The sequence below is a fragment of the Myotis daubentonii genome, chromosome 2 (genome assembly GCF_963259705.1).
Source record: "Myotis daubentonii chromosome 2, mMyoDau2.1, whole genome shotgun sequence".
Classification (NCBI taxonomy): Eukaryota; Metazoa; Chordata; class Mammalia; order Chiroptera; family Vespertilionidae; genus Myotis; species Myotis daubentonii.
In genome coordinates, this window is record NC_081841.1 from 38,262,012 (window position 1) to 38,284,790 (window position 22,779).

Genomic DNA, 22,779 nt, shown 5'->3' on the forward strand with positions numbered 1-22,779 from the left:
ATGTGGAATCTAATGAACAAAATAAACTGATGAACAAATAGATCCAGGTACATAGAAGCATAGAACAGACTGCAGAACCTCAGAGGGAAGGCAGGGGAAGGTGGATGGGTGGGAAGTGATCATCCAAAAACTTATATGCATATATAGATGTATAACCCATGGTCACAGACAATAGGGTGGTGAAGGCCTGGGGCAGGGGGGCAGGCTAGAAGGGGTTATTGGGGGAGAAAAGGGAACATGTGTAATACTTTCAACAATGAAGATTTAAAAATTTTAAGAGATAGTTAACTGCTATAATCCTATAAGAAAGAAAATAATTTTAAATGGTTATTGTCTTTCCTCCCATTAAAAAACAAAACCCCTGAAATTTGATGGAATTCTCTGACAAGCAGACTCATAGAACCAACAGTCTAATAAAAATAGCTAAAATTCTAATTCTCTCCAGTTAAAATTCCTTTTGAGAGATGCTCTATTAGTTTCTAGTCTTTCATTGGAAATATCTGAAGAAATAAAAAACATATTCATTATTTGGAATTTTCTGGATTCAAATGTTTCAAAGCCTGTTATGTCACCTGTATTAATCAGTTAACTTTGTGGCTTTTAATGATAAAATGCATTTTAAACATTGATGCTTGTTATTTTCTGCAAAATACCATTCAACATAAGCTTTACTGCAAAGTTTTTTCAGTATTTCTCCTCTCCATTACATTACTGTCCAAACTGTTTTCAAGAAACCATTTTACTTTTTAAAAAAATCCATTTGAAAAACTACAACTTGTGACAGCCTGTCCTCTAAAAACCATGATTTTTAAATCTAGCTTTTTAGCCTTGGCCTTGGTACTTACCAGGAATTTTTGTTTCCCTATTTCCCTAAGTGATTTACACCATGGGGACCGGTTGAAGATTCTTCTACTAACATTAAGTATTACAAAAGGAAACTGATGTTGGCACACATATTCCAAATAAGTTTTTAATGGTACCTGAATGATATCTCCCTCTCATTTTTAATCTTTTTATAGTCTGAAAATTTTAAATCAAGTCTTAAATAGTAAGAAGAACATCACAATCTAATACAGAATCAACCACATTCAGAACATTCTGAATGCAAATACCCCTTTCATCCAGTTTGATAGTTTAACGGAAATCATTTAATGATAACCTCTCAGATATGACATCTTGTTTTACTTAAATAGCTGCCTCACACTTTTATTTTATTTAAAGTTACCCTGTCGCCTACTCACCACAGCATGTATAAAATATTCTACTTTTCTTAATATTTTACAAACTGATAATTTTCATTATCAGTAGTGTATCTTTTTATTACTCACCCCCTGCTCCCACAGTATACCAACCATATGATCAGATTAGAAAATTTAGCATCTTTTAAAAACATGTGCTTTCTTTTCCCTGTATAAGTGCCCACCATCCAATTTGTGAATGATTCCTGTTACATATTATAGCACCTATGTATCTGCCCCTGTAAGAATTCACCTTAGTCTTTGAATTCACCTGCCTTCAATAGTTAAAAAAGTCAATAGCCAGAGGTTAAAGAAAAGCAGTTACCTTCAAAAGACCAAACTATGGGATAAATGGTCTTGTCATTATGGCTTAACATTAATATGGCTATGGCATGTGAACCCATCCCTGTTTACCTTTATTAACAAGGTGACCTGATCACAACTTTTTAAAGTTTAGACTAGTTTTCCATATTTTATTCTGACATCATATTTTAAAAACAAAAGGACGCAGACATTAGCACTATTAATGCCTTTTTCTTTAGATGTGGTTTGACCTCTTTCCTTCAGCCTCTTCAAGGACCGATTTCGACACTGCCCATTTGCTGTGAAAATATCAGAAGGGGTCATCTTCGAAGCAATATTCCAGTTGGACTTATTCACTGATTAGCTGCGTAATTTCTTCTAAGACATTTGTAACAGACACAACATATATAGGATTTCAGTTTGGGTTTTTTCTTTTTTTTCTAGGTATGATTCCTGCTTTCCATTCATGTTTTTTTGTTCTTTTGAATATATTGCACAATATTTTATTATTAAAAAAGGTTTGATGTCTCAGGCAAAAAGTTTTTCTCCTTCACCTAGGAGGTGCTAATGTGTACTATTTTCTAAAAGAGGTAAGTGGTTGTCTGTGTGGCCATCCGCAAAGGGAACCTAGGGAGAAAAAGACCAGAGCATCAGTTTTACTCATTACACTAGTTCCTCCAGACACAAGGCTTTATTGGGGACAATTTTTTCTGGGCATCAAAAGATACTGTTGAGATTTAACAATAGTACTACGAGTTAGAGATCAGTACCATTTATACTATACCACTTACAGAACTGACGGGTTTATAGGATCCAAGTCTGAAACGACAGCAAATTATTTCAACTATAAATTTTCCAATTCCATGTAACATGCCTGCAATAAAAAAATGTTCTAATTAAATTATGCTATAATGTAATTATTTCTTAAATAATATAAAACTGAACTATAATGGTATATATAGATTAAGGAAGGAAAGAAAACAGTCAGCTTTACTCCCACAGTTAAAAGTAATGACAGTTAAATTTTAAAACAAATGAATTTATTTTCAAAATCACAAGATCCAATGATTCCTGAACTTGACAAAGTAATCTTTTCAAGAGTGCTTAATACATCTTCCACCCACATAATTTTAAAAAATAAATACCAGCACCACAAATTTAAATGCATTTAAATGAAACAATGACAAAGACTTTTATAAGAAAAGCTAGTCATTTATCTAAAAAATATAATTCAAAGTATATAAACTACTCAATCCATGTAATACTCAATATGGGTTGGGGATAAAGAACGAACTATTTCCTTTCTCTATTTATTGTACTTAGTTAACTCTTACAATTCTGCAAGTAATTATCTTTGAGAGAACCCCATAATATCAGGGCAAAAAGGTCAAAATCATAAAAACATTGACTGTACTATCACATAGTTCCAAGTACCATTAGATATTATTTTACATATCATACAATTAAAAATACTTTAAAACAAATAGAAAATTTACATTCAAGTGTCTAATATTTCTAGGCATTTTCTCATCTAATTCTACAACACACTTGCAAGTTAGGAACCATTATTCCCTTTTTTATAGATGAGAAAACAATTTCTGAAAAGGTAGGCGATTTATACAAGGCTATCACTATGTAAATGGGAGAACTTGGATTCACTTCCAGGATCTGTCTAGCTCACTAAGTAATCTCCCTTAAATCACTGAATGCAGTGAGTTTAGGTATGCTTAATCCATTAATTTTGGAGATTTGGAATGAAGTCTTAAAAGAAAAAGTTCTTTAAATATCAAAACATGAAAAAGTGTGTATATTTTTTGCCCCTTTTAAGTACAAACATCCTAATTTCAGTGTCAGCAACAGTTTTAGAAATTAGACAAAAAAGGAATGAATCTTAACCTGTTGTTGAAAAGATTCCTCCAATGATACCACAGAGTCTTACAAAAAACTGCCAGAATGGCATATGTTCTTCAGTAACTGTCACCATAAGAGAACTGAGATCATATTTCATAAATATCCCAGAGAATCCATGGCTGCCTGCAGCATGGTTAATGACACGTTCCTAAAGGAAGGCAGAGGAAGGGGAGAGAGAGGAGGAGAAGCAAAACAGGACTTATGTCAGCTGGTTACTTACATACAGTCACTATGAAGCCCTACACCCTTACTGTGGGAGAGGGACATCCAAACCTCTGCACGAATTGCCCCACTAGTCTAGGGTCTTAAGAGACAATCAAATTGTTCTGTATTCTTTGAGTGGTTAGCTTTAGAAGCAATCTAAAGGAGAAAATTATTCTTTCTGATTTTCTCTTAAAGGTCACTTAACATACAAATTTTCTATTGAGCTCAAGAGCTTATAACTATGTGGGACATTCTTCATTGACCAAATCAATGAAAAATAAATTCTTATTTTGACATATTTTTTATATTTCTTTGCTAAGCACTTACAAAATAATCATTTACTTCCTGTTATTTAAATGATCAGATTTAAAAACAATTTCACTCTCTGCTGTTCATTTTAAACATGAGATATAATATAGGAAAAAAATAGTGCATTAACTTTAAAGATATCAATATTTGGTTTAAACTGGTTCAGTGTTTAAAAATTTGTTTTCTTGAAAGAAATGAAACTAAAATTATAAACCTACCACACTGCACACTAAGAAAATATTCTACTTCATTCCTTCTGTTTACACTTCAAAATCAAGTTTGCAAACTTTCTAAAACATTTATATTATAGCTTAAAACAACTATACTATCACAATGCTTTGTTATGACTTTTATTGTCAGGCCCTACCTATTTTGACTCAGCTACAATTGAACTGCAAGCTTTAGAATACAAATAACAAAGTAAGTTAAAACAATTTTATTTGGACATTATAAAACCCGTCCCCCTATTAACACAATAGAGCCTTATAAAGCCACTAGAGGCCCGGTGCACAAAAATTTGTGCACTCGGGGGAGGGGGGGAAGGGGGGGTCCCTCAGCCCGGCCTGTGCCCTCTCGCGGTCTGGGACCCTTTGGGAGATAACGACCTGCTGGCTTAGGCCTGCTCCCGGGTGGCAGAGGGCAGGCCCAATCCCTAGGTGCAGCCCCTGGTTGGGCTCAGAGCAGGGCCAATTGGGGAGTTGGGGCACCGCCCCCTGTCATGCACAGAGCAGGGCGGATTGGGAGGTTGTGATGCCACCCTCAGTCACGCTCAGGGTAGGGCCGATCAGGGGGTTGGGGCGCCGCCACAGTCACACTCAGGGCAGGGCCGATGGGGAGGTTATGGCTCTACCCCATCACACACAGAGCAGGGCCTGTGGGGGGAGGGGGGTTGGGGCGCCGCCCTCTATCACCCACAGAGCAGGACCGATCAGGGGGTTGGGACACCTTCACCTGTCGTGAACAGAGCAGGGCCGATAGAGAGGTTGTGGCCCTGCCCCCTGTCACACACAGAGCCACAGGGCAATCAGGGGGTTTGGGCCCTGCCCCCTGTCACACCGATCCCGGTGCCGGGAGGCCTCTCAGCTCTGCTGATCCCGGTGCTGGGAGGCATATTACCCTTTTACTATATAGAATAGAGGCCTGGTGCATGGGTGGGGGCTGGCTGGTTTGCCCTGAAGGGTGTCCTGGATCAGGGTGGGAGGCCCCACTGGGGTGCCTGGCCAGCCTGGGTGAGGGGATGATGGCTGTTTGCAGCTGGTCACACACCCTTCAGGTGGGGGTCCCCACTGGGGTGCCTCTCCAGATGGGTGAGGGGCTGAGGGCTGTTTTCAGGCTGGGACTGAAGCTCCCAACTGCTGCTTTTTTTCTTTTTCTTTTTTATTCTGGGCCAGCTTTAGCTCTGAGGCTCCAGCTCTTAGGCCTCCGCTGCTGAAAGCAGGTATCTGGTTTGTTTCGGTTCTCGAAATTCCGTATCAACTCCAGCTCTGAGATCCTAGCCGGCTGAAAGCTGGTTTCTGGGCGTCTATATTTGTTACAATGTTTGAAACTGCAGGCTCAGAGGCCTGCAGCGGCCGGCGGGGAACGTTGGAGTCCTCTGTCACTGAAGCAAGCAAGCCTCATGTTAGTTTCAAGCTGCCTGGCTGCCAGCCGCCATCTTGGCTGACAGTTAATTTGCATATTGCCCTGATTAGCCAATGGGAAGGGTAATGGTCGTACGCCAATTACCATGTTTCTCTTTTATTAGTGTAGATTGTTCAAGATTCCAATAAAGTGACTTCATCTTAAAGCCCTGATAAGTTCAGCCATGCCAAAATATGCTCTCACCACCTCTATGGATGAAAGATGTTTCAGGGATCAATCAGAATATCCATGGAACAAAAGACTAATAATGATCCCCTTTGGGTTGCAGGACCAATGAAGGCCAGTCCTCCCAATTTCTGTCCCCCTCATCTTCCACTTTACCAACTCCAGGTACTCCTTTTGTGTTTTTTGTTTCTTAAATGAAACACAACTGTTTTAGTCACCTTATTGGCACAAAATACTCTGCAATGGTCAAATGCTCTGGGATTCTATTTTTTATTTTATTTAATTCTTTAAAATAGAGGCCTGGTGCACAAAATTTCATGCACTGGAGTGTGTGGTGTGTGTGTGTGTGTGTGTGTGTGTGTGTGTGTGTGTGTGTGTCCCTCTGCCTGGCCTATGCCCGCTCGCAGTCCAAGACTCCTTGGGGGATATCTGCCTGCCGGCTTAAGTGGGCCTAAGCCGGTAGGCGGACATCCCTTTTGCACTCCAGGACACCTCACTCCTTACCGCCCGCCTGCAGCAGAGGTGGGAGAGGCTCCTGACACTGCCCTGCGCTCGCCAGCCATGAGCCCAGCTTCTGGTTGAGCGGCACTCCCCCTATGGGAACACACTGACCACCAGGGGCAGCTCCTGCATTGAGCGTCTGACCCCTGGTGGTCAGTGCATGTCATAGCGACCAGTCGTTCTGCCATTTGGTTGATTTGCATATTAGGGTTTTATTATATAGGATATATCATGAAGATAATTTCATATTGGTATATAGTTATATATTTTCTCTCTTTTTTTAAAGTTGCATGTTCCTCAATTGTGGATGTACCACTTAAGTTGTTTCTAGTATTCTATAAATAACACAAAGAATACCCTCATACACACATCACTGTGATATTTTCTCTACTTTTATCCTTGTATTCAACTCCTAGAACTGGGATTACTGAGTTATTGTATAGATACTGCTAGATTCCCTTCCTTAGAGACTATGCTGTTTTGCATTGCCATAGCAATGATGTGTGCCTGTTTTCCCCAAAGCTTGGCCACTATGTAGACCGACATCAGGTGGTGCCAATCTTAGTGAGAAATGGTGTCTCCCTACCCATACAGAAATGCAGAAAAGCACAATATATACTTATGTACACTTTACCTAGTTACACACACACACAGTTATTATACCAGTACATACTTGATTCCCCTGCTGAGCCATGTGAAAAGTTTTAAACACATGACACTTCACCCCTAAAATATTTAGTATTTAATCTAAGAATAAGGAAAATTCTATAAGCATTAAGGACAAAGCCATCACAAAGTATAAGACTATTAAAAGAAAACTCCATCTCAAGCAAATTTTTAAATACTTAAATTTGCCTTAGAATTCTTCTGAACACTATTTTTGAATATTTACCATTCTTAAACACAGTAAGAAAACATGACCCCAGAATAGATGAGAAATATTAAACTGTCCAATTCCAGCATTCTGATCCTGTCATATTTATTTATAAGGCCAATGCACCTTAAGGTTGCAGAACACTTGTCCTCTTAAGTAGACAAAGCACAAGTCAGAAGACAAACCCTCAAAATCTGTTATCTGAGCCACAATAAGCATGCATGACCAAGGCTAGATACATTAGTTAAAAAAGAAGTAACACAGCAATCAGAGAATCTGCCAGCAAATAAGAAAACTGTTTATACCAATACATGAGAAAACATTACAAAATTAAGATATTAAGACTAAAATAATTAATGCCATCAATTTAATAACTTTGAGTTAATTGAATACAAAACCTTCCAGATTAAAAAATATATATATATACTACTTCTTTCCTTTCACTAGAACATATTAACACCCATTTCTCTACTTCTTTTCTTTCACTAGAACATATTAACACCCATTTCTGGTATTTTATTGTATTAAAATATTAATGCATTTCAATTTTTCAACAAATTAAATGGGGGAGGGCACCAACTGAAAGTACAACCTTATTGTGTAGCAGGAGGAATATAAAATGCTAAAAAAAAATCATTTTATTAATTGGATTTAACTTACCCTTTCTGTCACAGAAAACTGATGGGTGTCTGCTGAAATTTTGTATGTATGCAGTTTTGTTGGCACAACTGTAATAAAATATTGGAACATCTGGTTGTCTAGAATAAAAACAAATTGTGTTTTCCATCAATCCAATAGCAACAAAACTACTGCCAAACATATCCTCCTTCTATTAAATACACTAATAGAAATGTAATGCTTGTGACTAAACATCTAACAAAAAGTAATTTTAAAAGACTAAATGAAATCAATATAATACTTGATAAAATAATTTCTCAGTAAGCATATTTCAAATAGTCACATACGTATCTTTTATAAGATATTTAAAAGGATGAACTAGTCACTTAGATATCTTTGTAATCATTACCATCCTTATATCAAATATGGAAAATAAAAGTAGCATTCCTTTACAGTACAAAAACTAGTAAGAGAAAAGTTACAATACTCTAACCATCACAGGACATATTTTCAGTTTCTACTAATATCTTAAAATATGTAAGTAAACCAACACTGAATTAGCCACCCTTTGGTTAAATGTAAGGAAATTGATACCACAGCAGAAACTAACTAAAGGAACTATTCAATGATGGCTTGGGTTATTGTGTAATCAAAAAGATCATATTTATAGTCACTAGAGGCTCAGTGCATGAATTTGTGCACGGGTGGGGTCCCTCGGCCTGGCAGGTGATCGGGCTGCGGGAGGTTGGCCAGCCAGGGGGAGTGGCCCTAGAAGGTTGGCTGTGGGAGCACAATGACCACCAGGGGGCAGCTCCTGTGTTAAGCGTCTGTGCCCTGGTGGTCAGTGTGCGTCATAGTGACAAGTCGTTCGGTTGTTCAGGCTTTTATATATAAAAATTAGGCATGTCTAGGTTTAGAACAAGTCATAAATACCATTATATTATTAATTTTTGATTCTAAACAATTAACAGTTTACATAGTACAAAACATTAATTCTCTAGGTCTATCCTATATAATAATAGCGTAATATGCTAATTAGACCAGACAGCCGAACGACCTTCCGGAAAAAGCCAGGGCTACGAGGGAAGCCCAGGTCCCGGGTTCCGGGTCCCGGGTCCCTGCCGGCAGCCAGAGGGAAGCCAGCCCGGGTACTGGGTGCCTGCTGGAGGGAAGCTCGGGTCCCAGGTGCCAGAGGGAAGCTGGTGCCGGCAGCCAAGGGAAGGAAGGCCTACTCTTGCACAAGTTTCGTGCATCAAGCCTCTAGTATTTTATGAAATTCATGGATTAGTTTTGCCTATTCTAGAATTTCATATAAATGGAAGTAAACGGTATATACTTTTGGGTGTCTAGTTGTTTCCTTTGCTTAGCATAAATGAATTTTTATTTCTACCAATCCAATGTCTGTCTCCTATCTCAGTCTAATTCTAAATAGGAGAGGGAAGGGTTTTGAATAGGGGAAGGAAGGGTGAAACTGTAGATATGAGGCAGAGAGGTATGTATAATGGTTTCTTCACACAATAGCATTAAACAAGTTTCTAACATAATAAATCAAAGCTTGTTTCAATATCATCACTTATTTCTCTTACTACTTGTACCACACTAACTTTAAAAAATAAAGTTTTTTACCAGTTCTCCCATTATTAATTTCAACTTAATATCCTAAATATTATCATAGACAATATTAGGGTGAGAGGGTGTCAACTTTGTCTACCACCAGTACATAGCATATCAATTGTGGGTGGTCTTCAGTTTCATCCCTTAGCTTGTTCTTTGATGTAAGGTGAGTTGCTCATTCTGTGCTTAGATTTAGGTGTTTTACAAATAAACTCTATCACAGTGATGGCGAACCTTTTGAGCTCGGCATGTCAGCATTTTGAAAAACCCTAACCTAACTCTGGTGCTGTGTCACATATAGAAATATTTTGATATTTGCAACCATAGTAAAACAAAGATTTATATTTTTGATATTTATTTTATATATTTAAATGCCATTTAACAAAGAAAAATCAACCAAAAAAATGAGTTCATAGGTTCGCCATCACTGCTCTATCATGTCATAGAGAGAGCAAGCTGAAAGTGATAGGAGAAAAGGTGTTTAGGCTTTAAGTATTTATGACAAAAGTTGAAACTGAGAGTGGTGAGGCAATAACCAATTATCTCACTCACATATAGGTGAGATAATTAGACTTGTGGGTAAAAATGAAGGACAAAAGGAATCTCTCCACAAGCTGGAGTGAAGTTTCAATGCAATAAATAACAAATCATGGTCAAAGAAATATGACAGGAAAAACTAGAATCCTTTTATCCTGTGGCCAGACAACTACTGAAGATCTATTTGTCTAATGTTAATTCAAGAAAGGGCTATATGTTTGTTAAATAACTTAATTGCCAGTCTGGGGGGTGGGAGGCAGGTGGGGTGCAGTTGAATGAAATGTTGCTGCAAGCTACAAATTGTTCCAAAGATTTTAGATATGTTCAAATCTGCATAGTTTTAAAGGTGTATCTGTTAAGTAATCCCCTCAAAATTTCTGGAGAACATTAAGGAGAAGGTGGTTATCTGAACACAGTAGATTTCTAATGCTAACTTTTTATCCTTTTTGTAAAGAGGCCCAAGAGAATGTATGTTAGGAGGAGAGGAGTATATCTGCTTTAAAGCTTTGAATAACTTACTGACATTCATCTAGTGGCATTTTATAACGTAACTCTAAATACCTACTAGTCTTTTGAATTTAGGAACAAGTAGACTTTTAAAAAGCCTTTTGAAAATTAATATTTATATTTAGAACCACTTCTGTGCAGAAATTAATAGTTCATTTTAGCATCATGAAACATAGTATTAGCCAACTTGTTTTCAAATGAACATTTCTAAAGTAATATTTAATGCATTTTGGTATACAATGAACATATACTTAGATTAAAAATTAGATTATAAGAGTTTATAATTTCTACTCAGACATTTCTAAATTCAGTACACTCAAGTGTCCTTAAGTGAAAACATTCTCATACAAACACAAAATACTCGGAAGGTAAGTCAGTATTTTAAGTAAAACATCTTTAATGTATCTGATTATAACACTATACTAGAGGCCCAGTGCATGAAATTTGTGCACAGGGGGAGGGGGTCCCCTCAGCCCAGACTGCATCCTCTCCAATCCGGGACATCCCTCTCACAATCTGGGACCGTTGGCTCCTAACTGCTCACCTGACTGCCTGCCTGATTGCCCTAACTACTCCCCCACAACCCCCGCTGCTGGCCTGCTCACCCCTTACTTCCTCCCCTCTGCTGGCCTGGTCACCCCTAACTGCCCCCTGATGCTGGCCTGGTTGCCCCTCACTGCCCCCCATGCCGGCCTAGTCGCCCCCAACTGCCCCTCTGCTGGCCTGGTCGCCCCCAACTGCCCCCCTGCTGACCTGGTCACCCCCAACTGCCCCCCCGCTGGCCTGGTCGCCCCCAACTGCCCCCTTGCTGATCTGGTTGCCCCCAATTGCCCCCACACCGGCCTGGTCGCCCCCAATTTCCCCCCCTGCCGGCCTGTTCACCCCATGCAGCCTGCTATTCAGTCAATTGGTCGTCCCTCACTAAACCCCCTGCTGGCCTGGTCGCCCCACGCGGCCTGCTGTTCAGTCGTTTGGTCACCCCTCACAAACACCCCTGCCAGCCTTGTCGCCCCATGCAACCTGCTGTTCAGTCGTCTGTCCAGTTGTTTTGGTCATGATGGCCCCTGGCTTTTTATATATTAGGATACTAAAAGAATAAGATACTGAAAACAATATTAATAAAGCTCTTTTATTAAAAAATGAAATCCTTAATTTCAGTTTTGTAAAGATTTGAATCCCCGCTAGTATAGGAAGCTTTAGATGTCCTTAAAAGGTCCTAAAAGTGGGACATGTCATACAATATGACTATTTAAGAAGAGGAAAGGGAACCAAAACCATCAGGAAGCTCAAGAGATTACTTGCTACAAAAGTTAAAAACATAATAATAATCCACCCATATCTAAATAAACTTAAATTTTAAGTGGAATAGAAGGGTAAAAGAGAAACAAAAGGTATCTGTGTTATAATGTACAACAAGCATGTCAAACTTGCGGCCCACATGCGGCCCAGCCTATATAACGGTATGTAAGAAATGTTTTAATAAAAATTTTGTAACTTAATTTTTACAAGATCCTGTTATACTATTAATAATGAACTGTTTGCTAATAATTACTATAAACATGTTGCATTCATTTCCCTTACGCGCCTTACGTGCAGGCACACCATTTCTCTCCACTAAAACTAGCAGCAAATATTTTAGCAGCCGATTGCCACGTCATTAGTCTTGGACTAACTTGTTTGGTGTGCTCAACAGGAAATATTTCGCTTTCAGAGAGCAAGAAAAATAGGCTTATTTGCATTACACTTATTAATTTGTGCAGTTATTCAGTGTCTGGTAAATTAATGTTCAAGAAAAAATATTTTTATTAAAACGGTCTATTATTTTATGTTAACGATTGCTCATTCATTTCAGCTCTTTGTATTCAGCATGTCTCTATTGAAATAAACCTATGTTTCTATGAAAATTGAAGTATTTGTTTTTCTGCGACCCACATAAACTTAAATCTTGTTTATTTGGCTCATATTATTAGCTTTTCAATTTGACATGCTTGATGTACAACTTCTATCTGTGTTGATAACCAAACCATTCTAGAATAACTGTAGGTTTCTGATGCTTGCAAAATTCTGCAGAGAGGTTTCCATAGTGGTAAATACGCATTTTAGAACTATGAATCTATACCAAAAAGAAAATTCTTCTTAGAATGTTGAAACTTCCTTCTGTTCTCATTCTTTTTTTAGTGACTATAGGAAAGCAGTTATGCCCTATTAACACATTAATCTTTCATACATTTAGAGAGTTTTTAAGTTCTACTCCTCCAGCCTACATTAAATTCTAATATTTTACTCTGCTCTATGGTTCATTTTTTTAACATTTTAAATATTATCCACTGGTAGGACAAAGTCTTTCCACACACATCTCCACTTAAAGTTTATTAACCACTTAAACTACTTAAAGATTTATATGCTTATCTGTTACAAGGGGGTTAAGAGGATTATTAAAAATGTATTAATATTAAAGATATAAAAAAATTGCCTACATGCAAATTCCAACAATAAGTATTAAGTACTTACAATCTATAGCAATTTTTTCCGTTCCATCTAAAGGATTAATGATTCCTGGAACAAGCTCTCCAAAAGACAAATGATCTATTCTGTGAGAAAAGTTGTATGCTAAGGCAAAAAAAAAGCAACAAAAAAAACCAATTAAGTGGAGAATTATTATTATTCAAAACACATATTACAGGTGGCTTCACATTTTTATCTACTTTCAGATGAAAACATCTAAAATCTGCAGGTGTAATAAAATAGTATTTAAAACCATATTAACTTTGAGAAAAATGAATATACATATCTGGGAATTAAATGCATAAAGGTAAGTAAATTCTGATAAAATGCTGTATGTCTGAGAAATAATATTACATCTAAGCCTGATAACCCCAAAAATAAGTCTTTCCTGGTCCAATCACCACCTAGTAATAGGATTATGTTGTTGAAACCACCAGGATGATGTCCATGAATCCAAATAATTAACTGGTCAGGTATATTTTTAATACCCTGCTATATAGGACCAAACAGATTTTATGGACTTTATTACTTTTGTTCTCTAAAGCAGACTTTAAAAACTAAGTTTTATGACAATCATTACAAGGAACTAACTTGAATACTATATATGTCCATATTTAGATATTAAAATAAACTTGAAATATGTTTCCTTCATTATCTATAGAAATTAGCAGAAATGTGCACAAAGTAATATAAAGCACACTAGGCTGTCCTCCCTAACCTGGGCAACTTCTGAGCCATGCCTAAACAGAAGACAGGCGCTTAAGGACAGGAGAATATGGATTAGAGTCAGTAAATTTAATCATTTATTTTCTCCTATAAATATGTTTTCAAAACAGTCCACTTTCAAAGCCCTATCTTGCACCTGCACTAAACAAAACAAATAAAACACTTTTCTTTCAAGGACCTCTTCATGGAAAAGTATTTCAGAAACTGCTTACAGTCATGGTTGACTAGTGCTGCCAAATGTGCATGACCTCGGGGATGTGGAATTGCCCTGAAAGGAGGAAAAAAGATTAAAGAAACTAAAATAATTAGTTAAATACATAACTAAATTAAAATCTGAAGAGGGATCTTATCTTTTCTAAGTTATATAATTTTCTTAACATTGGCCTATGATTTGTTAGTCTACTCATCTCAACAATTTAATAAACTGAGGGTTGGCAAACATTTTCTGTAAAGATTCAGATAGTAAATATTTTAAGCTTTGTGGACCAAGATACAAAATTGAAGATATTATATAGTTAGGTACATAAATAAACTTTCAACTTCAAATGAGCATGGCTAACGTTTTATAGTAAAACTTTATTTTTGGATACTGAAATTTGAATTTTATCTGTTTTTCATGTGCTATGATATATTACCATGTAAATTTCCATGAAGGAATGGTTATTGAAAATCAGAGGGCACTGGGGGGAGGCATTTTCAGTTGTCACAATCATTGGGGAGAAGCTCTATTGGCATTTAGTGGACAGAGGCCAAGGAAGCAAGGCATCCTGCAAGGCAATGACAGTCTCACACAAAATAAAATTGTCCCACATCATGCAAAACTGTCCCACATCTTGCATGACACTCTAAAAGGCATTTACATAGGTGAAAAACCTATGTATAATGACCTGAGTCTAGAACTTAACTCCATTTATCTAAAAAAAGTACTTTGTTGTAGTTTCAATATACACTAAATTTCCCAGGAAACAGATGTAATGTTATTTTTGTTTTGTTCATAGTATTACAAAAGCTGTTCACTATTTCAGAGTATCAGTTCAACAATAGAAATACCATTCATGATGCCCTAACCGGTTTGGCTCAGTGGATGGAGCGTCGGCCTGCAGACTGAAGGGTCCCAGGTTCGATTCTGGTCAAGGGCATGTACCTTGGTTGCGGGCACATCCCCAGTAGGGTGTGTGCAGGAGGTAGCTGATCAATGTTTCTCTCTCATTGATGTTTCTCACTCTCTATCCCTCTCCCTTCCTCTCTGTAAAAAATCAATAAAATATATTTAAAAAAAAAAGAAATACCATTCATGATATTTGAGTGGCCAACACATCTGTTTGCATTTGCAGCTGTTGTAATGAGACATATAAGCGGCAAACATCTGCCTACTTCACTGCCTTATCTAATGTAGTCATGCTCAACAATCTGCATATTGAAATAGTTCTCCTTTATAATACAGTTGAAAATGATACTGTGCCTGAGAGGTAATGTGAGCTCTTAAAAAAAAAAAAAAATCAATATTGAATTTGACAAACCTATTATCAAAAAATTAGGAGTGGTTTATAGGATACTTCAGAGATGATAAGGATAAGATGCAAACCAGATGCTTTTCAATTTGGCCTCTCTTATTGCTGGAATAAGTTTTCACATGAAGAGATAGGTAAAACTAGGAACGAAGACTATAATTATGGATGCTCATACAGTATTTGTTAACAGAGTTTTGCCCTTTCACAGGTAGCTCTGGAGTAGGATACTGTTTGTTAGGTTTGAAGTAGGATATTGTTTGTTTCCAAAAATATAATAAAACCTTCTATATTTCTCTGAGCCAACTAGTATTTGCCTGTATGACACCAAGAAATTCTAAGATTCCCAGCTATAGGTTGGGAATGAAGAGAATGAGTGGTGACAACAGTAATAAAACAACAAAAAATATAGCCTGGCCCGTGTGGCTCAGTAGTTGAGTGTCAACCTGTGAACCAGGAGGTCACAGTTCAATTGCAGGTCAGGGCACATGCCTGGGTTGCCCTCGGTCCCCAATAGGGGGTGTGCAGGAGGCAGCTAATCAATGATTCTCTTTCACCATAGATATTTCTATCTCTCTTCTCCCTTTGAAATCAATACATATTTTAAAAAAAGAATGTTACAAAGAATTGGACAACAAAGACAAAGTAACGTTTGATCTGATCACTATAAATACTGAAATAATTTTGCATAAAATTCTCATGCTGTCTCTCAATATATATACAATCTTCAGCTGCTCTCTTTCCTGCTTTGTTACCTTTCCCTGAGCATAGATGCCTTTCTCTCCTTTATCTATAAAACTGCTAATCATCCACTAGTTTGAACAGTTATGGTTATCCTCAATAAAGCCTCTGCTGACAAGCAAAGTAAGTCAGGTACCTTGTTATATAGTTTCTTATCAATCATACTTCTCCTTTTTAGGTTCAATGCAACTATAATTATATAGTTATTAGTTCAATTAACTGTTTAAAGTTTGGATTCTCTCAGTCAGTACCAAAAGGATAAAAACTCCCTTTTTTCACTGTTTCATTCTTAGTATCTAGCATGTTACTTTCCATATAACAAGTACTCAAAAACTGTATTTTACAATGAAGAATTGTTCAGTTCTGCAACTCAAGATGAAGAGAGGAAGGAAGGGAGAGAGGATCAGAGAATCCATTCAGAAATTTACCAACTATTCATTGCATAACAGTTTCTGTGCAGGGTGCTGCTTATGAAGGCTGATGAGCTAATATTTTTCCTTAACTGTTATCTAATTTAACTTTTCCCCAGACACTACTAATTTCTAACTATATCAAAATACCTGTCTCAAATTAGTTAGGATTTACATTTTGGTGATAATCACCAAACAGAAAAACAACAACACCATCCAACAAAATGAGCAAATTAATGAAATGTCTACGTAAGAACTTCCAGGCTACTAAAACTTGGTAAGTAGGTTTTAATTCATATTGTACCTACAGCTCATTTACTTTAACATATAAAATATGACATGACTGTTTAACTTTATTTTGAAGTAGTATTAAAGTTAGTAGTCTTCTCTATCCTGAAATTAAAGCCCGGACAAATCTCAAGTCATCAAATACAGATACAAAACATTTTAAGCTGTCTTTTAGTAGTTAATCATATATTGTTATTTTAGCAAAGAATTTATTTTTAACAAACTGACAATTTGTCTAAAGTATTTTCAGTAGGTGAAAAGAACATACTTGCCCACAGTTATGTGAAAATTCCCCGCTACTTTATTGACATATAGATGACCATGAATTCTGCAAGCATCAGGAGGCTGTGATAAATCATCTTCCCTATTATAACAAGACATGCTAGGATTACTTACAGCACATACAATATTATCACCAATACTGATCTGTAAGGATCAATTTTCAGGTAATGTTCTAAATGTCAAAAGTGGAAAAGCAGTTTTTGGAAGTCTGTACATTTATAAAAAAGCATATAGCTACGAAATAGAAAAAAATTACATAATTATTATTTACATATTACACTTACACAAATCTAAAATTCCATGGTTCTTCAAATCTAACCAAAGGAGTAAGTCCCATGATAGAAGAAAGATTAAAAGTAAAGAATCAGCCCAACAAAGACATACTTTCATCATCTATTTTTGTTACTTAAGAGCAGGGGTCCTCAAACTTTTTAAACAGGGGGCCAGTTCACTGTCCCTCAGACCATTGGAGGGCCGGACTATAGTTTTAAAAAATACTATGAACAAATTCCTATGCACACTGCACATATCTTATTTTGAAGTAAAAAAACAAAACAGGAACAAATACAGTATTTGTATTTGCATGTGGCCCACGGGCCGTAGTTTGAGGACCCCTGCTTAAGAGGGTAGGGCAGGATGGGACTATAAATGAGGTAAGAGAAAGGCATGCCATCTAAGTTCAAATAGACAATGACATTTTCTTTCTAAGCAAATGTAAAACCTCTTCAATAGTTTTAGATTTAAATGATCATTTCATGATTATAACATTTTCAACTATCAGTTATTCTAATCTAAAAAAAAGTAAGTAAAATAAAAACACAAAATTCCTAATCAAAATTCATACATCCTCATAATAGGAAATACAATTAATTTGTTCTTAAAACATAACAATTTTATATAGAGGTATACCATACACACATAAAAGAGAAAAAACTAAATAAACTAAAATACAGTGAACACTTAAAAACGCAAGTGTTAGGATTACTGAAATTCACATATAACTTTTGATTCCACCAAAACTTAATACAGTTGTCCCTTAGTATCTGTAGGGCATTGGTTCTAGGACTCGAGGGTACCAAAATTCGGGAATGCTCAAATCCCATGTATAAAATGGCAAAGCATACAGTTGGCCCTCCACACCTGTGGGGTCCCAACCACGGATGGAAAACAGTACAGATAAGTTATTGAAATAAATTTATATGTAAGTGGACCTGAGCAGTTCAAACCAATGTAGTTCAAGGATCAACTATATTTGTGATAATCCTGATCAGTATCACAGACTATAACTTTAAGAGTAAAAGGACACCTTAATCATACAGAATGATTACATTTTCTCTGAGAAATATGAAATCCAGAGAACTAAATCAATACTAAAATGATGTCAAAGTAAGTACATTAATAAATAGTTGCACATTTAAAATATACACCTCACCTTAGTGGGAGTGCTGTTGAACTATTAAAAGCATCAACAAAATGAAGACAACCCACTGAATGGAAGAACATATTCACCAATACATCTGATAAGGGCTTAATATCCAAAATGTATAAGGAACTTATAAAACTCAACAACAACAAAAAAAACACAATCCAATTGAGAAATGGGCAAAGAACCTGAATAGACACTTCTCCAAAGAGGACAGACATACAGATGACCAATAGACATATGAAAGGATGCTCAATGTCACTAATCATCAGGGAGATGCAAATTAACTACAACGAGGTACCACCTCACACCTGTCAGAATGGCTATCATCAATAAATCAACTAACGAGTGTTGGTGAGGATGTAGAGAAAAGGAAACCCTAGTGTACTGTTGGTGGGAATGCAAATTGGTGCAGGTACTGTGGAAAGCAGAAAGGAGTTACCTCAAAAAATTAAAAATGGAACTGCCTTATGACCTAGCAATTCCACTTCTGGGAATATATCTGAAAAACCCCCAAAACATTAATTCAAAAGAATATAAGCACCCCTACATAATGCAGCATTATTTACAATAGCCAACATTTGGAAGGAGCCCAAATGCCCATCAGTAGATGAGTGGATAAAAAAGCTGTGTTACATCTACCCAATTACTCAGCAGTAAAAAAAAAAAAAAAAGAAAAGAAAAAAAGAAATCTGACCTTTTGTAACATCATAGGGTGGACCTGGAGAGTATACAACTCACCTTGATGGAAGGGGAATTGGACTTTTAATAGCACTTTTAAATAGCACATCTTGAAGTGAATGTTCTTCTTGTAGTCTACTCTGAATCAGCTGCAGCATCCTAAATATAACACAAACAATAGCTTATAAATACAGTAAGGTACACAAAGGAAGCCAATCCTTTTTAAATAATCATAATAATTAGATGACTTAGCTAAGCCATACATTTATTATTATAAGACTAATATAAAGTACCAAGTTTTCTTTGATCATTTTCCTTGAAAGCAGGAAGAGTGAGGTAGGGTGGCTATAGGTCTTATAACTGGGCTCCACAATAAAACTATCTTGATTTCATCAATAATGGACATGCAGTCTCAGTCACCAATAAGTAGCTTTTGCTCATCTGAATATCTCAATTCATGCATGCATGCAATTATAACATTCTTACTTTTTGTCAGGCATTAAATAAATTGTTATAAATACAAAAGAAATTAGACAAATAAGAGGCCACACAATAGATCTGATATACTTAAAGTGGGCGTATAAAGCCAGAACACAAGTATCAATTTCTCATTTCAACCCAGGCCACTGTGCCATTTAATATCACCTGGTATCTCCTTTTCTGAAGAAACCTGAACTTTATTCTATTTCAAGACCATTCAAAGGAAAGTATTATATTCTACCTGTAACTTTTACAAAGAATATCAACATATAAGGCAGTGGATTATAAAAAACAAAGTTACATTCAAGAACCCACGAGCAGATTTTCTTTTTAAATATATCTAGCCACCAAGAATAAATTGGTTGCTTAAAGATTTTTTGAACAAAATTTGTATGTTCACACTAAGTTATGAAATTATTCCAAACAACAAAACCAAAAATAAAAATTTTCCTCTAATATTTCTACCTTTGGGCCATATTATCTCCTACCATTTTCAGCAATAACTTTGTATCTTCAAAGTTATTTTACCTTCTTTAATTTTCACTGAGCACTGTTTCAATATTAGAATCTTGCAAGCAACCTATCCATCAATAACGATCCGATTAGGTATAGTTTATTTATAAAACAGACTACTATATGTACTTAAATAGGAAGTTGTACAAAATACCACTGATGAAAAAAAGCAAGTTAATGAACACACATGAAATGATCCCGTAGGAATAACATACATATGCAAACATATAGAACATTATATATGAAGAGAAAATTTCTAGAAGGCTACACAAGAAGTCTGGTTATTACTGCTAGTCATTAGTACTAGGTTTATGGAATGCCGAGGAGGCTTTTACTTTTACTTTATATCTTTTCTGTCCAAAGTGAATGTTAAACAATGATCAAATATCGCTTTTAAAAATTTTTTAATGGTTAATAAAATTTAAAATGAAACCTACAGTATATTATGATCCAAAGTACATTAGAAATAGGATTAACATGACTTTCTTAAGATCTGGTAAAATTTTTGAAAGTGTAAAGATTACATTATATACTATATTCTGCTAATATTTCATCCAGAGAAATGCCTAGACAAATATGCCAATCTATGAAGTCACAATAAACAAAATAGACAAAATGGGATCGAGATTTCTTTGGACCACAATACTTTGTTTACTTATTACCTCTGCCACTCTTTTTGCTGTGGAGAAAGATCAAACATTACCTAAAATAAAGAAAAACATAATCACCAACATTGTCAATTTCTCTTGGCTTTTATATAATAACTAGAGGCCCGGTGCACAAAAATTTGTGCACTCGGGGGGAAGGGGGGTCCCTCAGCCCGGCCTGTGCCCTCTCGCAGTCTGGGACCCCACGGGAGATAACGACCTGCTGGCTTAGTCCTGCTCCCGGGTGGCAGAGGGCAGGCCCAATCCCTAGGTGCAGCCCCTGGTCGAGCTCAGAGCAGGGCCGATTGGGGAGTTGGGGCGCCACCCCCTGTCATGCACAGAGCAGGGCGATCGGGAGGTTGTGATGCCACCCTCAGTAACGCTCAGGGCAGGGCCGATTGGGGGGTTGGGGCACTGTCCCGTCACACTCAAGGCAGGGTCGATGGGGAGGTTGCGGCGCCACCCCGTCACGCACAGAGCAGGGCCAATCAGGGGGTTGGGGCACTGCCCCCTTTCACTCACAGAGCACGGCCCATCAGGGGGGTTGGAGCTCCGTACCCTGTCACGCACAGAGCAGGGCCCATCAGGGGGTTGGGGCGCCGCCCTCTATCACCCACAGAGCAGGGCGGATCAGGGGGTTGGGGCACCGCCACTGTCACACTCAGGGCAGGGCCGATGGGGAGGTTATGGATCTACCCCGTTACACGCAGAGCAGGGCCCGTGGGGGCGGGGGGATTGGGGCGCCACACCCTGTCACACACATAGCCGCAGGGCGATCAGGGGGTTGGGGAGCTCCCCCCTATCAGGCACAGAGCAGGGCGGATAGGGAGGTTGTGGCCCCGCCCCCTGTCACACACAGAGCCGCAGGGCGATCAGGGGGTTTGGGCGCTGCCCTCTGTCACGCTGATCCCGGTGCCAGGAGGCCTCTCAGCTCCGCTGATCCTGGTGCTGGGAGGCATATTACCCTTTTACTATATAGGGTAGAGGCCTGGTGCACGGGTGGGTGCCAGCTGGTTTGCCCTGAAGGGTGTCCTGGATCAGGGTGGGGGTCCCCATTGGGGTGCCTGGCCAGCCTGGGTGAGGGGATGATGGCTGTTTGCAGCTGGTCACACATCCTTCAGGGTAGGGGTCCCCACTGGGGTGCCTGGCCAGCCTGGATGAGGGGATGATGGCTGTTTGCAGCTGGTCACACATCCTTCAGGGTGGGGGTCCCCACTGGGGTGCCTGGCCAGCCTGGGTGAGGGGATGATGGCTGTTTGCAGCTGGTCACACACCCTTCAGGGTGGGGGTCCCCACTGGGGTGCCTCTCCAGTCTGGGTGAGGGGCTGAGGGTTGTTTTCAGGCTGGGGATGACTGAAGCTCCCAACCGCTCCTTTTTTTCTTTTTTCTTTTTTTATTCTGGGCCAGCTTTAGCTTTGAGGCTTGGCTCCAGCTCTTAGGCCTCCGCTGCTGAAAGTAGGTTTCTGGCCTTTGCTTACAATGTTGCAATCCTGCTGGCTGAAGCCCGGCAGGTTTCTGGGGTTTTGTTTAGCTTCTATGTTTATTACATAGTTGCTTAGAGTTGCAGCTCAGAGGCCTGCAGCGGCAGGCGGGGAAGGCAGGCGGGGAACGTTGTAGTCCTCCGTCACTGAAGCAAGCAAGCCTCATGTTAGTTTCACGCTGCCTGGCTGCCGGCCGCCATCTTGGCTGGCAGTTAAATTGCATATTGCCCTGATTAGCCAATGGGAAGGGTAGCAGTCGTACGCCAATTACCATGTTTCTCTTTTATTAGATAGGACTAGAAGCCAGGTGCACAAAATTCGTACATTTGGGGGGACGGGATTCCCCAGCCTGGCCTGTGCCCTCTCACAGCGCGGGAGCCCCACTATCTATCTCCCCAAAGAGGTAGGCCCCGCCCACCCATCCAGGGCTCCTTGATGGATTGCCTCCTGGTGATGGATTGTTACGGTGTGAGGGTGTGATGACCACATAGGCTTTTATTAGTATAGATTTTTTAAAATGTTCTTTGAACAGGAAACAAATTTATAGTGTTGTAAAGAAGTATTCATGTTTATATTGAATCTTCTATAAGTCAACCTAAAAAATTTAAATAATTTTCATTTAAAAATAGTGTAAAGAAATGTTATTAATCATTTAAATAATGCCAGTATAAA

General features: G+C 38.1%; 1 protein-coding gene across 1 annotated transcript in view; it reads right to left on the minus strand.

Annotated features, from left to right (window-relative positions):
* Positions 1-954: 954 nt before the first annotated feature.
* Positions 955-22,779, minus strand: part of ERGIC2 (ERGIC and golgi 2) — a 39,074-nt gene continuing 17,249 nt past the window's right edge. The window contains exons 6-14 of the mRNA XM_059682469.1: positions 20,642-20,682; positions 19,047-19,145; positions 16,869-16,964; positions 13,866-13,921; positions 12,934-13,032; positions 7,807-7,904; positions 3,438-3,600; positions 2,333-2,415; positions 955-2,168 (exon numbers count right to left, since the gene is read on the minus strand). Coding sequence (XP_059538452.1) covers positions 2,106-2,168; positions 2,333-2,415; positions 3,438-3,600; positions 7,807-7,904; positions 12,934-13,032; positions 13,866-13,921; positions 16,869-16,964; positions 19,047-19,145; positions 20,642-20,682 — 798 coding nt within the window. The 3' untranslated portion in view covers positions 955-2,105. The remainder of the gene's footprint in view (positions 2,169-2,332; positions 2,416-3,437; positions 3,601-7,806; positions 7,905-12,933; positions 13,033-13,865; positions 13,922-16,868; positions 16,965-19,046; positions 19,146-20,641; positions 20,683-22,779) is intronic.